Here is an 18,046-nt window from a genome sequence, read left to right on the forward strand (position 1 = left end):
AGTATTTCAAAAATTCAAAGTTTTGTAAATAGTTAATTTAGATTTTCTCTATTCATAGCGGTTTTCAAGATTATAGAAAAAAACTTGCATTTTACCCCTATGTTCTATTTTTAGCCATGTCGGCCACGTTGGTTGGTAGGCGCGGTAATTGGACACACTTTTTAGACTAAATACCCTAATAATAAATTTGGTCAAGTTGTGTTACGTTTGGTCCAGTAGTTTCAAAGGAGGAGATGTTGTAAATGTTAACGATGACGGACGACGGACGCCAAGTGATGCGAAAAGCTCATTTGGCATTTCGGCCAGGTGAGTTAAAATAACGAACATTATATAACAAAAATTGTTTTATACACATGAATATATATAAAGAAAAACGAAATTGTATACATGTATAGAAGTATTCTTCTAAATTAGAATTTATGTCCTTTTTTGGTATGATCAGCATTTGAATTAGGCTTTTGACTTTCAAATAGTTTGGCATCGAGCATCGCTGAAGAGACATTGATAGTCGAAATGTATATTTGATTGGTAAGGTTGATATAATATTTTTATAAGAAGTCTTGAATTGCCAATAACAAAATTGCACAATCAAAAGATAGATCAACTAAAGGCTCAACTAGTACATTACTTTAGTTGCAAAAGGGAATTTTAATAGTAGAAGCATGTGGCGTATTTCGAAAAAGAAATGTTAAAAGAAGGCATTAAAGGGATATCAATTTAGCCGCTAAACGTTTTCCTCATCCGAACAAAGGGTTTCTTGTAGAATCATTCCCGATAAATATGATCTTCGTGCGTTCAAACAAGAAGTTAAATTATCAAAATATTTAATATTTGTTACGACTCCCGTCATGTTTGCCACTCGATAAAAATAATGAAACCGTGTTTTCCCTGGGGTTTCAAGTAGAATTTTATGTTACAAAATGTCGCAAAATCAACATTGAATCCGGACTCTTGTCGGTGGTTATCAAAATCATAAAGTTTTAAAGCAACATGTTTATTGTTTAAGTAAAGAAGACTTTTTTTTCAAAATTAGCCAATAAAAGATTTGCATTGGTAATTTTTTTTATCCAATCGAAGGCGACTTTTCATACATAATTCATATCAAATTTTTTGAAATTGGTAAAAAGGTTTTTGAAAACTATATGAAAATGTGGAATGTTTCCTGGCCACGACGACGGCAAAATCTCAAATGGTTTAATGAATCATGCCTTGCACCTTTGAGATTCGAAATCTGCCATCCGTGCGACACATATAATATTTAGATTGATAAATAACTTTAAAATTTATTTTTACTGGGAAGCTTGCATTATGTATAATTCTATGATATGAATTAAATTTTATATAAAATATACGAAAATAGGTCGCCAGAAAGTTGTTTTTTATACTGAAATTTTCATTTGAAGTCTCAAAATCTATGACACAGAAAACTGAGGATGGTTGTTTGAGAAAACAGAGTATTTGGGGCGTTTGCTTCTGCTTGCTTGAAATAGATTATCGTGATTTAATGTCTTCTGTGCAATACATCATTTGGTGCTAACAATTCTGAATTCCCGAATTTGGCATTCTACACGGTGAGTTTTACTGATTAAAACACGCAATGTTCAATGCGGTTTCAAACGGTGAAACTAGTTTAATTCCTTCACACTTTCATGTTAATGTTCATAATTCATGAACCGCGTATTTTATTTTATCTCAATATGTTCTTTTATTTGCGGAATTTGATTATGACGTTTGGTTGCCTTTACATTGTTGCAAATTTAACATATACTTTTATATTCCTAAATTCCTAAATGTATCTTATTAATTTCAGACAAGAAGGAACGCAACGTTCCTGGAATAAGACACAGCACTGCCACGACAAAAAAACATAATTTTAAAATCCGGGTAAAGCATTGATTGTTATGCTCTGTTCAATGATGCATGGTGTAATAACTTGTAAAGCATCGTTGACAGCAAAAATATTCTTAAGAAAGAATGATTCATCAGTTCGCTGCCATCTTAACTGTAAACACACAGGGTATAATACATGACACGAACAACGAACAAAACAGTTAAGTTATATAATTATAGATCTATTCACGGAAGGTATAGTGTCCGGCTGTGATCGTGTTTTTCTAGTGAATTATGTTATTTGAAATCATACAAGTTAAAAAGTAGTATATTATATCCTGAAAATGATTTTATTAAAAAATGAGAATTAAAGTCATTTTAATACACATACGAATGTATAAATCAAAGTAAATGCGCTCATATAGTTTATTACTAGTTACAATCAGAGACTCTTCAAAGAAATACTTGTATATGGACGACTACGGTCATTTTGAGATAAAAATTTTGTTTTGTCCGGGTGTTTTCGAGAATAGTACGGGTTTTTTTTATAGTAGCTTCCAGGTGTCATCGAGTGAATAAACTTTATTTCTAGAAAAAAACAAAAACGAAAACGAAAGTGTTTTGATTTTTGATTTTTTCTTTTCACAAAACAAAAATGTTTTTATTTTTTATTTTCCATTTCACAAAACGAAAAATGAAAGCGTTTTCATTTTTCATTTTTGATGTTACAAAACAAAATACGAAAAACGAAAATGATTTCATTTTTCATTTTTTATTTTACAAAACAAAATAACCGAAAAACGGAAGTGTTTTCGTTTTTCATTTCCGATTACACAAAAAAAAAAAAAAAAAACGAATGTGTCTTCAATTTCTCTTTCCCACGCTGTTTAATTCTCAATCAAAAATGAAAAATGTTGTCATTTCTCATTTATTTAATGGTGCATCAGAGAATGAAATAAGGGAGCAATCATTTAACTTCAAGGGGAGGGGGTATGGTTTTTTGTCCGAGTCAGAACATTTTTGTTTAGTTTTTCGACGCTATCAATCAAATTATTTTTTTCAAAATTTAACACTATAAAGTATGGGGAAAATCTGGATTCAGAATATTTTTTATTGTCATCTGCTTGACCACAATATTTTTTTTCATCATCAAATTGGGGATCAGAATTTTTTTTAGGAAATAAACATGAATACCCCCCCCCCCCCCCCCCCCCCCCCCCCCCGTTTTTTGTAGTTAAATGGTTGTTCCCTTATAACAATGTTGTCGATTTTTGTTACAAAGTTTTCGAAAATAAGAATATAAACATAGTTCGTTTAATGTTTGTGTAAAGCACTTTTTTTATTATTTTGAGTTTTTTTGACAAAATAACAGCCGCGAAAGTTAATGAGAAAGATACCATGGCGGAATTAGAAGCATACGTAAGTGCCATCAACGAAATGTTTAAACAAGGGAAGTCGCACACAGATATTTCTATCTGTTTAGGCAGGCGATTTCAAATCGAACGAGGATGTTCAAAGAAAAGCGTTGGAAGACTGTGCGGATTACAACATAAAAAGACACTCTTTGTGACGCAGAGCTGCAGGTCAAAATCTTATCTGCAACCCAACAGGAAATTGTTTGCAAGAACATGCACATACGTTATAAAGTACTTACTGTGTATTTCATACAAAAACACAATTCTTGTTGGGTTGTTCCGTATCTTAATTAAAGTAATGAGTTTCTAGTGGATTATTTTTCAGACGACCTAAAGGTTTTATTGAGATTAATTATACAGATTTAAATTTGGAAATATATTTGTTACATGTCAAAGGGACAATTGACCAAGGTTGAACCAATTTCCCCGGTATTTGTTTTATTAAGAGGTTAAACGTAACAGTAAGGGGACAATCATTTGATATTAGAGGGGGAGGGGGCAGGCAGGAGTAGTGTGTGTGTGTGCGGATTTACTATTCATTGTCATCTACGCATATTTTATTTTTTTTTGGCATCTTTCCCGTGCGTAAATATATTTTAACTTTTGTAAACAATTCTGGATTTTGTGTTGCAGAATATTCAAAGTCTTATGCAAACTTGTTTTTTTCAGCTCTTACCTATGGTGGCCGGTTAAGGCCATTTCGCGTTTTCGCCCTTCATATTCTATAGGGCGAAAACCCGAAATCGCGAAAACGCGAAATCGGAAAGAAAAAATATTTCGCGTTTTTGCGTTATATATGCTGTATATACACACATTTCCTCCAAACATTGTCGTTCACTTGTATAGGTTGATTATTTTATATCTATGTAAAAAGCCTGATTTTAAATGAATAAGAAGACAATTAAACGTAATATGTTTTCAAATCCGCATGAAAATTTCATGAAAAATAAGTTGGGCAGTATTGAATAAAAGTCATATTATTGCGAAATAAGAGTAAATCTACTTGATCGTATGTAATTCCACTCGAAAATGGTGGACCGATTCACTCGAAAAAACAAAATATCAGCCAGCCACTATACCTACCGCGCAGTTGCTTAATCTCTACGTAACTTGGGTTGATTTAGCAAAAACAATGCCGTTAATAAAATTTAGTAAACTATGCACTGCAATAATTACTTGTTATTGATTTTAAAGCTCTGTCGGTCATGCAATGTATACACGAACATTTAAATTTATTTTTGTATAAAGGAAGTTGAATTGTTTATTGTTATCTATGGTGAATATCGATTATTTGACCTAGACAGGTAAAGCATGATTAAGTAAGTAACATATTTTTTGTAATATAACTATTTATAAAACATGATATATGCAAAAGCTTATTTGTGTTTATTTCATTTTTTTTCATTCTTGCTAATGTTTTAAATACAAACGTTGTAAAACGATGGTGTTGTCGTTTGTCTCATTGTTCACCGTTTATATACTAATTGATTTTATTGAATCTATTTTCTGTTTTGAAATCATTATTTCACTTGTTTATAAGGGACTTAATATGACTTTAAAATAAGATATAGATATATGTGAACAGTATAAAGAAAAGACAATATACTGTTGATATGGATTTGGTAAAATTAATCATTGTCGTAATAGCAAGACGTAACACGTTACATAAACACGGGTGTCATTCGGTATATCAAGAAAAATGATCGTGAAAGAATAACTAACGGTGGTCAAGCATTGCGATCGGATCTTGAAAAATTTGGTATCGGAATGCAATTAGTTATAATTCTACTTCAAAATCTGTGAAAAATCTTCTGCATTTCCAAAAAGGCGGAAAAAGAAACATGTCTGTCAAGACGATTCAACTTCCTTAACGATATTGTGCACTTGTAATTGGCTGAAGCGTGCAATAACTTTCTAAAAACGTAAAATAATGCTTTCATTTTTTTTCAGTGATATTATACATATAGACCCATATTAAAACCTGTTTTCTTTTAAGAGGTAATTCTAACTAGGAATCCAAGATAATAACACCTCCAGTCAATTGTTTAAAAGTGAATATATATATGTATATGTATTTATAATGCTAAATGCATCCACAAAGGTCTGGTGGTCTTCCCCTGGAAATGCATTAATGTGTACGTTTTTTGTTTTCGTAAGTGTTTAACTTAGATCAAAGAAGCTATATCATTTAAAGATATATTGAAGATGTTCTTTACATTAACGATACAAACTTTTCTGATTAGTCCCATTAATTGTCGTGAACTATAGATTACAGACACCAAATATACAGCTTCATCTGCCTCATTTAACACATATACCCTGAATTTGATAACAGCAGTCATCTTAACCCCCTTCCTCACCTTAGAAGCAATTTACCAACTGCATCCGCGTATAGAGTAAACATTACTCAACTCATACTCGAAAGAAAGTTTTGACCTATTTCTCCACGAATTCATTGGAAAGTATCAATAACTTATTCAGGGTCTGCTTCAAAAATAATACAGGATGGTCTTGAGTTATAGATTCTAGGTGCTGACTCTGTGTATCATTTGATCTACTTGACAGTTTTACCTTTATATGTCTTTGTACTATTTTTCTCCATTTGGTCGTATGACTCTTATCGTCTTTCGGTATATGTGCATCCAGCTTTCAGGTTTTTTGGCTTTTGTCGTTCCTTCTGCGGATTGGACCAGAGATGCGATTCGACACATGTGGTTTTTATAGTGTTGTATTCATTTGGTATACCGTTGTATTTATAGTTTACTTATTTTGAATTGTATCGGGAAAGTTTACATGTCATTATGCATTATCAGTTTTGTTGGCGTCTTTGTTTGATTTGATTTTAAGTATGTTTAAATGTTTAATTCAGTAGTGTTGTACGTCTGCTATGTTTGTTTACACAGTTTTGGCTGCAGGATCCCAGGTATGGCATCTTTAACCAATTACGTCACTCACCCAATTTGGCACTATTGAGGAACATTAAACAACTGTCATACAAGTGGGCGTTTTAGCTAGATAGAAATACATGTTTAACACACTATTTTCTTAGGAAAATAAATATGCCAGGTTAGGAATATGACAGTTGTTTTCCTGCGGTTTTATTTAACAATATTTTTTTTCCAATTTTTACAAAAATCAACAAGGATTTTCGTTTTATAGATATAATTGTGCAGACAAATTAATGGAAATCAGATGCGACAATCTTGACTTTGTCTGTTACTTAGATTACGGATTAAATAGCAATAGGATCGAGGTGAATAAATGCTTTGTATAGAGGAATTTTATGATTTGAAGTTTTATACAATTTATATTCTTTCCTCCGATGTAACACAAGAATAAAGTATGGTGCTCAACAAACCCCCTAATATTCCACCATTGATGCATAATATTGGTCAAGTAATACTTTAATCTGAAAAAAAAACAACAGTAAAATCAAATCAAAATCAAAATCAAAGCGAACAAAACATTAAAGAGCACAAATTGGTCACAAATGTGACGTCACTTTGTGCGTTGAGTCTTTGGCAAACTCGGCTGTGTATTTGAACTTTTTGTATTTGGCTGTGTATTTGACCTTTTTGTATTTGGCTGTGTATTTGTATGTGTTGGATTAAGTTGTTTTATGTAATGTATCCGTTTTTATTCTGTAGTTAGTCCCCACTTCGGTTTTATCATGTATATCTATTATATAGTCATTTTATAAAATTTACTGTTTGCAAAATTATTAATTATTCTAAATAATAAGGATGATTGTTCTTGTCCCAGGCAGAAAACCCTTGCCGTGTTAGGCGCAACTTTTTGGAAGTTTTGGTCCTCGGTGCTCTTCAGCTTTGTACTTGTTTTGGCTTTCAAACCTTTTTTCATCTGAGCGTCACTGGTTGGTCTTGTGTGGACGAGACGCACGTCTGGCGTATTGAATTTTAAGCCTAGTACCTTTTGTCAGCTATTATTCGTGTGTTTCTTTGTCCTATATGTTCTCCCATTTATTTGTATTGTGGTCCTGTCATGTGATGTTGTCGTTTTGGTGTTGTGTTTGACGTTGCCATAAAAGCGGGAGGTTTGGCATGCCACAAAACCAGGTTCAACCCACCATTTTGTTCTTAAAATGTCCTGTACCAAGTCAGGAAAATGGCCATTGTTATATTATAGTTCGTTTCTGTGTGTGTTACATTTTAATGTTGTGTTTTTGTTGTGTCGTTGTTCTCCTCTTGTATTTGATGCGTTTCCCTCAGTTTTAGTTTGTAACCCGGATTTGTTTTTATCTCTATCGATTTATGAGTTTCGAACAGCGGTATACTACTGTTGCCTTTATTATTCAGTAATGTAAAATTGTGCGAATGATTACAAATAACAATCAAACTAACTTTACAGAAATAAATTTTAGAGCAGATAAAAATATTTTAGAGAACAATGATTTATCATAATCAGAAATTAAAATTTTGATTGTGTTTGATTAAGTCTTTTAAATGCTATCAATTTCAATGTTCTAATGTGTTCTAAAATTAATCCAAATGATTCAATTTCTTTGTAGTAGATTCAAAATCGTATCTCCTATACAGAAAGAAAATCGACATCTTTTTTTTTATATTTACGACAAATGATAAAAGTATATTCTTTGAAATTGTGGTGTTGTTGAAATATTCTTTGCTCTTGCAAAAAATAGTATTTTAGGCTTTTTCCTTGTATATCAGTTATAAATCGTTAACAGTATTGTAAATGTTTTGTGTTATATACATGTTTATGAATTATTTGACGCGGTCCGTTCAACAATTCTATATTTTTTTTATCGAAAGCTCTGCGCATAGCTATAATAGTTTCCGAACATGATGGACAAGGCGGAGAGAAGGCTTTCTGATTTGACAAGCAATATCCTGGGAAGGTAAGAATATTTTATAGAAAAACTGTTGAGTCTCAAAACTCGGTATGCTCCTTTGATAGTAATATGTTGATCTTGGTTGACGTCGTCTTTTGAAATGTTCGTTTTGAATCTTCATGATATATTTTTCACTTGACGTTACGCAAAACACTTTCAACCAATTGAAAAATTGTTGAATTTACTGAAACATGTACAGTTTTTCAATATTTTGATTGTCTTCAACTTCAATATTTGTTTTAAAAGAACAATCAATGAAATTTGTATGTCATTATATATAGCACATGGGTAAAAAGTAAAATAACAAAATTACCGAACTCCGAGGAAAATTCAAAACGGAAGTCCCTATTCAAATGGCAAAATCAAAAGCTCAAACACATCAAACGAATGGATAACAACTGTCATATTCCTGACTTGGAACAGGCATTTTCTTATGTAGAAAATGGAGGATTTAACCTGGTTTTATAACTAGCTAAACCTCTCAATTGTATGACAGTCGCATAAAATTCCATTATATTGACAACGATGTGTGAACAAAACAAACAGACATAATAGGTAAAAATGTCAAAAATAGGGGTACAGCAGTCAACAGTGTGTTATAACCTTAATCACTATAAAACAAACAAATATGTCAACAAAGAAAGACAAAAAGGCATATAGACAAATCACATAGTAAAGTGTTGCTCCATTATTCAAACAAATCGTATAGGGTTCAACACATTTTGTGATTGCTCCCTTTTTGCTTTAAACCAATTCAGGAGGGGCGGGGGTGGTTATACATCTTTTTATAGTAGAACTTTTTATCACTCTCTAGAATTGCAATGCTGAATCTTTTACCGGGTTTTCCCTACTTTAAATCCGGCTATTATTTAATGGTAGTGTTGCGGGCGGGCGGTACTGGGTGTTTGAGATGTGAAAAATAGTTATAAAAACAATCAATTAAAAAGATGCCAACTAAAAAAATAAATGCTGATTACGCCAAAATCCTTGTTGAAGTCTGTTCGCAATGTTTAAAAAATACGTTTGATATCGCTGGTTTAGAGAACACATGCTTAAGCACATCAAATATTATGGAGAACAGTCCTCAGTAAACTTTGTATAGGAGTGGTAAATAAACAAAATACATATCGAGATACATATTTATGCTTGTCTATTGCATTTTCTTTATCCCAGTTTAAAGTAATTATTTTCTCAAATTATTTTTTCTTTTAATTTTCGTAACATTTGCAACAAATTCATCTATTTAGGTAAGCTAAATTGATGTTCAAAACGATATCAGTTACTGTAGCAAACAGATAAAATTTTGTATTCCGCAACAATTTGACTATTGCGTTTTGTAAATTCAAAAATCCATTTAAAACATCACAAAAGAACATTGAACATAAAATCCTGAAAACGCTGTTTTGAGCATATTATGTCCTTGGAAAAATATGCAGTGTATTTAAATATGAATAAGATAAATGCACTTGTAATTTTGGAAGACAGTATGTCGACCACTTTGTGCATGTCCATCAATTTTCACAGTGAACTATTCCAGAAAAAAAAGACGGATAAAGAACAGAAACAAATGAATATTCCAGCGATATATTTATCATCGTTGAAAATTCAATCATTCTACTTCATTCAAAATAATGCTTAATTTTTTGTAGCTGTGCTGTTGCAGTTGACAACACATGTACAGTTTTCTGAAAATGGTTACTTTGGATAAGTATGGATTTTCTGGCATTTTCTTATTTGTGAGTGTACATTTTTACTCTATACAAATATGTACTTTTTCGCCGATTCAGTGTATCATAAAAGAATTTATGGTCCGCTGAAGGCAAATAACACTAACACAAGTTATGATAATGCGGCCACAAATGTTGATATCTTATGAAAAGATTCATGTATAAAATATAGCATACACTACAATGACAACTAACAATTGTAATTTTTAATATACAATACTTTTAGTACAATCTCAATCCATAAAAGCATATTTTATGATAAGTAAAAAAGAAAAATGTCATCAATTATTGAAATCTAAATTTTGGAAAAGTCAAATAATTTAGAGTTATCTACCCTTAACTATACATTTTGCTGATAATATTGTAACATCTCAACTATTGGGAGCAGATACCGCCAATGCCATGTTTCTTAAAATAATTAAATCATAATACCTAAATCTCAATGGTAAATGAAACTACTTATTTTTAGAGGGATTCTGGGGAGGAGGAGGGGATTATTTTTTTTACGAAATTGAATATTACCACTGTATGTTCCTCCTTCATCAGCTTTACCAAAATGAGGATGAATCTTGAAACATGTGCTCGAAGAAGCGCCCCCATATCAATTATATAAATTCTGAAAGTTTCATTTAATATTAACACCCACCTACTACACTATTTTCTACATATTGCTATCATTTATCACCAAGATATAAACACTACCAAGTACGCCTTACAAATAAAACATAAGAACTTTCATTGTACCGTAAAGTCACCTATGTTGCACATCAATGAATAAATTGTTAATTTACATTCTTTCACATCAAAGTGAAACTAACAATTGTTTTGTTTTTAAATGTTAACAACAAAACGTTTTGTGTACGCTTTTGAAACTATATTCTAGAATACTATAGTGAATTTTTATAAAAGAAGCTGATTTCTGCTGGTCTTTTATACAATCTTCATAAATACAAAAACCCGTTCTTAACTTTGTTTTTAAATAAAAAAAGAGATAACACTTCATACATTTGGTGTGTCCAATGCCCTTTTCTCGATTAACTTCTTTGGAAAGGTAAACATTTTTAAAAAGGGAGTGTATTTTTAGTATCATCATAATTCTGGCAATGTATTTTTCTTGAAATGTTCTTCATTGAAAATATGTTGACAATCAGGCTAAAGTTATCATCATTGTACATGATAGATGGCAGATTTAATCATCATTTGACTAGACAAGTACAAGTATCAAATTATTGCTCATTTACTTTCGGTTCTTCACAGAAATCCATCAATTAAATTGCTACAAAATAAATGTGTATACATACATGTATTGCATTTGTAGAATTTTTTTCAGATATTTTATTTTCGATCAAGTCACACCTATGTTAAAAGATGTCCTGAAATGGCTGAACTAGTTATATTCTCAAAAGTAAAATGCTACAATCATTACGAATATCACTGTTTGGCGTTACATCGCATTGCGTTTAACAACTACATAGAGGAATGCAGAACTCCAGAATGGGTATCTTTAGGTACAATAAGACTAAAAAAGATAGATTAATATTCACCACTTATAATAAATTAGAAGATGTGGTATGAGTGCCAATGAGACAACTCTCCATCAAAGTCACAATGTGTAAAAGTAAACAATTATTATAGGTCAAAGTAAGGCTTTTAACACCGAACCCTGGCTCACACCGAACAGCAAGCTATAAAGGGCCCCAAAATGACTAGTGTAAAACAAGTCAAACAGGAAAACCAACGGTCTAATCTATATAAAAAACGAGAAACGAGAAACACTAATGAACCACACCAACAAACGACAACCACTGAACAACAGGCTCCTGATTTAGGACAGGTGCATACAAATGCAGCGGGTTGTTCATGAATATATCTTTATATCTAAAAAAAAATTGAAAATCCTGGATCTTTTAGTTTGCAATATACATTTTTCTTACAAAAATGCTTGTTCATGGTATTCTTTATCAGAAGATGTAATGTATACAGAAGGGCTATTTGTTTATATGGGAACACAAGCTGTGTTATTTCATAATATATAAAGTCATAATAATTGGAAAAGAAAAGCCAATGTTTGTTAAGTGAAAATGCCAAAGTAACAAAAATACAAATACTAATTGTATGTTGTTTACTACAAATACAGGTAACTATCCAGTATTAAGAGGCCGATACATCGACTACGAGACTTGTCCGGTTTCCTCTTATCAACCTTTTTTGTTCAGGTCCAATGAACGTTATAAATGCACATATCTAAAGTCAATGTGTTCATCAGACGGTCAAGTTGAAGTTAACGATGGAACAACAACTGGTAACAAAGTTTGTCGCTGTGATTACAACAGAGGATTTGCATTTGTAATAAGACCGCAAAATCAAAGTGCATGTATTCCATCACAAGAGGACTGCAGTTGTTACAGTAAACGTTGTGTAGAAGGTCAAAACCTAAATCCAGGTAAGCACTTTAATGAAAGAAAGAAAAATCAGTGCTTTAAAAAATGGTTATACACCTATCTTCGAAGATACCAGCAATTTATAATATAATTAACTAAAGACATGTCATTGAGATGTAGCAGTTGTTTGAATAATCCGTTACGCTATTTAAGGTTAATCAACTTCTTGTGAAATGATGATGAAAATGTCTCACCTTTGTAAAATTTGTATACATATAACTAGGACAATGATGGTAATGAATATTATGAACATGGTTTAATCTCAATTGTTTAACACGATTTTAAATATAAACATAACCAATACTATTCAATACATTATGGTCAACTTTTGATCTATATCCAGTATTTTTATAAATCTAACACACTTGTTTTGTAATACTTGTAGCTTATCTCTATATTTTTTCCTTACACCAGCATACCATGCAGAACAGGCATAGTCAAAATGACATTGAATTAAAGCTGTAACTAAAGTATTTCTAGAGTGTTATGATAAACATTTAGCCTGTCTGTATAGGAACTTCAATTTTGAGTTTATCTTTTGTATGATATTATTTAATTTTTTTTTTCTCCAGAAAGAGAATTATCAATATTCAGGCCTAAATATTACACACAATTCTTTGATAAAATTGTTTGATTATTACAAGTATAACGTCAAAGTTACAAATTTAAGATAATATACGTTTAGACCCAAACAGAATAGTTTCTGTTTTCCCCAAATGAAGTGATAATTATTGATCAGTCAATTACGTCAAGATTCAAGTTCCTTACCCAGTTTCTGAAATATAACTTCTGGGTTCTTATGAGAGTATAATATGGTACTATCATCAGCATATAACAATATATTGCAGTTTTTGCTAATGCTTATAGACATGTCATTAACATAATACAGGAATAATAGTGGCCCTACAAATACTCCCTTGTGGTACTCCACATGTAATATATCTTAAATCAGACTCAGCTATAGTACCATTAAAATTATCTTTTTGTTGTCTATTTCATATATATATGATTCAAACCATTTGGTACATTTGACACCCATTATTTGTAGTTTGTGACACAAAATATGATGGTCGACTGTGTCAAAGGCTTTTTGAAAATCTAACATTATCATTCCAGTATAGAGTTCCTTAGCTAATTCATGTTTAATATGATCTAACAGATGAATCAGACATGTATATATGTGGAATAAGCAGAACTGAAACCAGATTGTAAATTATAAAATAAATTATTTTCCACCAGATATTTCTCAAATTGTAAATATATTGATCTTTCTACAATCTTAGAAACAACTACTAAAATACTAACTGGTCGATAATTTCCAACATCCAACCTGCTATTTTTCTTATATACTAGAACTCACCCGCGGTCCGTGACTAAATTAAAGTACCAACGACTTATTTTAGCCTGGATTTTTAGTATTCGTATTGTCATCTGATAAAATCATGCTGAATATAAGGTGCACAGTTTTCTCTATCTTCAAATTCTATTTTAGCTCACCTGTCCTGAAAAAATTTTGTCTCTGAAACTACTGGGCCAAATTTCACCAAACTTGGTCACAATCATTATATGGGTATCTTGTTTAAAAAATGTGTCCGATGACCCCGCTTGCCAACGAACATGGCAGCCATAGCTGAAAATAGAACATAGGGGTAAAATGCAGTTTTTGGCTTATATTATCTCTGAAACTAAAGCATTTAGAGTAAATCTGACATGTTAAATGTTTATCAGGTTTATATCTATCTGCCCTGAAATTTGCAGACGAATCAGACAACTCGTTTTTGGGTTGCAGCCCCAGAACAAGTAATTTTAAGGAAATTTTGCAGTTTTTGGTTATTATCATGATTATCTTGAATATTATTATATCTTCTCCTCTGGAACTACATAGACAAATTCGATCAAACTTGGCCACAATCATCATTAGGGTATCTAGTTTAAAAAATGTGTCCGATGACCCCGCTTGCCAACTAACATGGCCGACATGGCTAAAAATAGAACATAGGTGTAAAATGCAGTTTATGGCTTATATCTCTGAAACTAAAACATTTAGAGCAAATACGACAGGGTAAAAATGTTCATCAGGTTTAGATCTATCTGCCCTGAAATTTGCAGACGAATCAAATTACCCATTGTTGGGTTGCTGCCCCTGAATTGGTAATTTTAAACAAATTTTGCAGATTTTGGTTATTATCTTGAATATTATTATAGATAGAGATAAACTGTAAACAGCAAAAATGTTCAGCAAAGTAAGATCTACAAATAAGTTAAATGATCAAAATTGTCAATTGCCCCCTTAAGGAGTAATTGCCCTTTACAGTCAATTTTTAACAATTGTTTGTAAATTTTTGTAATCTTTTACCAAAATGTTCTGCTCTGAAACTACAAAGACAAATTGAACCAAACTTGACCACAATCATAATTAGGGTATCTAGTTGAAAAAATGTCTCCGATGACCCCGCCTGCAAACCAACATGACCGCCTAGGATAAAAATAGAACATAGGGGTAAAATGGAAGTTGTGTCTATTATCTTGAAAACTGATATGAGTAGCGAAAATCTAACAGGGGCAAAAATGTTCACAATGTTGAGATTTACCTACTGTCTCAAAGTCAAAACAGTCAGATGACTTCTTATAGGAGTTTTTGTCCTTAAATGACAAATTTTATTATTTTTTTTTTATTTTTGCAAATCATTTTGAAAACAATTACAGGTATTTAGAAACTTAAATAAGCAAAAATGATCAGTTCAACAAGATCTCCAAATAAGTCAAACATGGCCGAAATCATCAGACGACTTTTCATTGAGTTATTGCCCTTTTATGACGATTTCTACCAATTTCTGCTGTTTTAGGCTGATATCTTAAAAAGTATAATAGATAGAAAGAAACTGTAACAGGAATAAATGATCAACAAGACAAGATCTACAAATTAATGATTAATATTGAAATGTCAACAGTGTATTTTTGAAGTTTCACTTGAAATGTGTGTTTTAACCTTGAAAACTTAAAATGATAAATGGGTTGAAAGCAGTTAAAATCAAACGAAAGATTAGATTTTGATCCACACGGATTCCTTTAAAACAGTATTATTGTTGCATTGTTTCATGCATCCATTGTAAACAAAAATATCAGGTGAGCGACACAGGCTCCTTGGGCCCTCTAGTTTTATCCCGTTCATACTACAACATTATCCCTTATTCTGTATATAATTGTTTTTATATTTTTCAATTTTTATATTTTGAGGATGAGCGAATCAGGCGAAAGTATGTTCATATATTTTATTGCATTGTACTTATTGATTTATTTGGAGGTTTACTTTCTGGTAGTTAGAACAGTCACGGCCACGCTGGGAAACTGGGACGGAAAATGCTCACATTAAATCTGTACCGATACAGTGTGTTAAATATCTTCCTTTACACCATATCCCATGATGATGCTCCTATCAAAGGAGCAAGATACAGAACATGCATAAAACCGGAAACTACATGTGACATATACTATTGGTATCGGTATCGGATTCGACCCGGAACTTGTTAATTCTTGGTAATAATAATAATGCGGAAAACAAAAGGGCCTGGAATGGTGCACTTTTTAATCAACACCATTGTCCTATTTTAGTAATATATATATACAGTAGAATTCTTTGATTCTTCGCTTGAACGTCATACCGGCTAACAAATAAGACCTCGTTATTTTTGTATTATAGATAGGACACACTCAAGCTGTTTTCATCTCATCAGGTACTATGCCTGAAGTTATCGACAGATTAACTATATATGTAATTGATTTTGCTAAAATACTCGAGCCATTTCTTAAAAACCTTGATGGTATTCCATCTAATCCAGTACTTTTACTTGGATTGAGTTGTTGTAACTGTTTGAGAATATATTCTACAGTCACAGGTTTTAATTTAAAACTCAAATAATTACATCTAACAATATTATAAAAAAAATAAAAATGTCTTTATTGATAGCAGACACTTTTGGAACTGGTGGTAATTTTGATACTACATTATCAGCTATAGTTGTAAAAAAGTTATTAAAATAGTTAGCCACCGTATTTGAGTCATGGCAGTTCTCATTATCTAATTGAGTACAACTTTACTTTTCTCCGTCTGTTTATTACTGTAACCCATACTTTTAAACTGTTTCCAGATATTTTTTGGATTATTTTTATTTTCTTCTACTTTATTTTCAAAATATGACAACTTAGCTTTGTTTACCTCCCACTGGGTTTTATGTATGCATTTATAATAATCATTATATATAAAGATGTTTATTTTTTGTTTTTTTATACATTTTCAAAAGCTGATCTCTTTTTTCAATAATTTCAGAAGTTATCCAAGATTCTGTATGTTTTTTACCTTGATATCTCTTTTTGGAGCTACTTCATTTAAAATTGAATTGAAAATATCTTTCAATTTTACCCAAGTTCCATTTACTTTTTTACATAAATATATATAATTCAGACCAATCAACAACATTTAGTTTTTTGACAGAATTCTTCTTTAGTGTAATTTTTGGTATATCTTATTTTGATTAAATTTCCTCCACTATCTGAGTTTGATTTTTTCTCAATTTTTCTAGTAAAATATTTCATAAAATGAACACTTAGAACAATTGGAATAACACCTGACTGACTGACTCTGAATTCACAATTACAAGATCTAACAATGTTTTACTGTTTTCAGCTATTCCGGTTGGTTCGCATAACAATTGCTCCAAATTTGACATTTGTAAAATATCCATATATAAATTTATATTAAATTATGACCTGTTATGTAATAAACATATATATTTTTATGACCAACAATGTACAATTCATTTCTTTTATTTAGTATTTCTTCAAAGTAAACAAGAATAGACGCCTCTTTTGGTGGTCTGTAGACAGTCCCAATACTAATCGGCTTGGTTTTTGGTATTAAGATGTCTATCCAGAGGGCCTCAAGTCTGTCATCATGAAGATCTTGTCTTGGCGAAAACGTAATGTCGTCCCTGATGAATACGCACACTACTCCACCATTTCTAGATATGTCTAGTCTCACAATGTTGTATCCTTCGAAGTGTATTTCAGCATTTGTTACTGTATTGTCCAGCCATGATTCTGTAATAGAGATTACAGCTGCGTTTGTCTTAGCTGCCACTATTTTAATTTCTGACAATTTTGGAAAAAGCGATTGTACATTACACTGGATGAAATGCAGTCCCTTACGCTTGAAGATTTGAAATAAATCATCATGGTTTGCGCTAGTAAACGATTCTCAGGGCTCTGCAGTGTCTGTTTCTTCAGAGTGATATATATTTTAGTGCTTACACGTCTTTAAAAGACTTTAATAGGCAACGTACATGGGTATTGATATATGTATTTTGGTTTGTAGCAAACACGGATTTTTATACAAAATGTCTACTTAATTGGGAAAATGTATAAATCATTTTGTTTTACTATACTGTGTGTACTATCAACTACAAAAACTTGTTTTGTTGATTTCTTTGTCAGATATTTTTGTATGATTGTTTTCATTTTTTAAGGCAGTTGTGCTGTATGTCTGTGATGAATGTTTAGACTGTTTTGTTCGCTGGATCCTTTTTATTGTGACGTTAACCAAGTATGTCTATTTTCGTTGCTCACCCAATTGTGTCAATAAAACGGAACTATAAACAAACAGCTGTCTTATAAGTGGGAAGTTTACCCTCTTATAAAAATCAGGTGTTGCCCAATCATTTACTTCCAGAAATATCAATGGTAGCACTCAATAGTTAGGTGTGAGGT

General features: G+C 31.6%; 1 protein-coding gene across 1 annotated transcript in view; it reads left to right on the plus strand.

Moving 5' to 3' along the window:
• The first annotated feature begins 4,456 nt into the window (after positions 1-4,456).
• LOC127736925 (uncharacterized) overlaps positions 4,457-18,046 on the plus strand; it is a 30,112-nt gene continuing 16,522 nt past the window's right edge. The window contains exons 1-5 of the mRNA XM_052247490.1: positions 4,457-4,564; positions 8,036-8,121; positions 9,765-9,851; positions 11,173-11,350; positions 11,980-12,285. Coding sequence (XP_052103450.1) covers positions 9,789-9,851; positions 11,173-11,350; positions 11,980-12,285 — 547 coding nt within the window. The 5' untranslated portion in view covers positions 4,457-4,564; positions 8,036-8,121; positions 9,765-9,788. The remainder of the gene's footprint in view (positions 4,565-8,035; positions 8,122-9,764; positions 9,852-11,172; positions 11,351-11,979; positions 12,286-18,046) is intronic.

This window comes from Mytilus californianus, unplaced genomic scaffold (genome assembly GCF_021869535.1).
Source record: "Mytilus californianus isolate M0D057914Y unplaced genomic scaffold, xbMytCali1.0.p SCAF_4, whole genome shotgun sequence".
Classification (NCBI taxonomy): domain Eukaryota; kingdom Metazoa; phylum Mollusca; class Bivalvia; order Mytilida; family Mytilidae; genus Mytilus; species Mytilus californianus.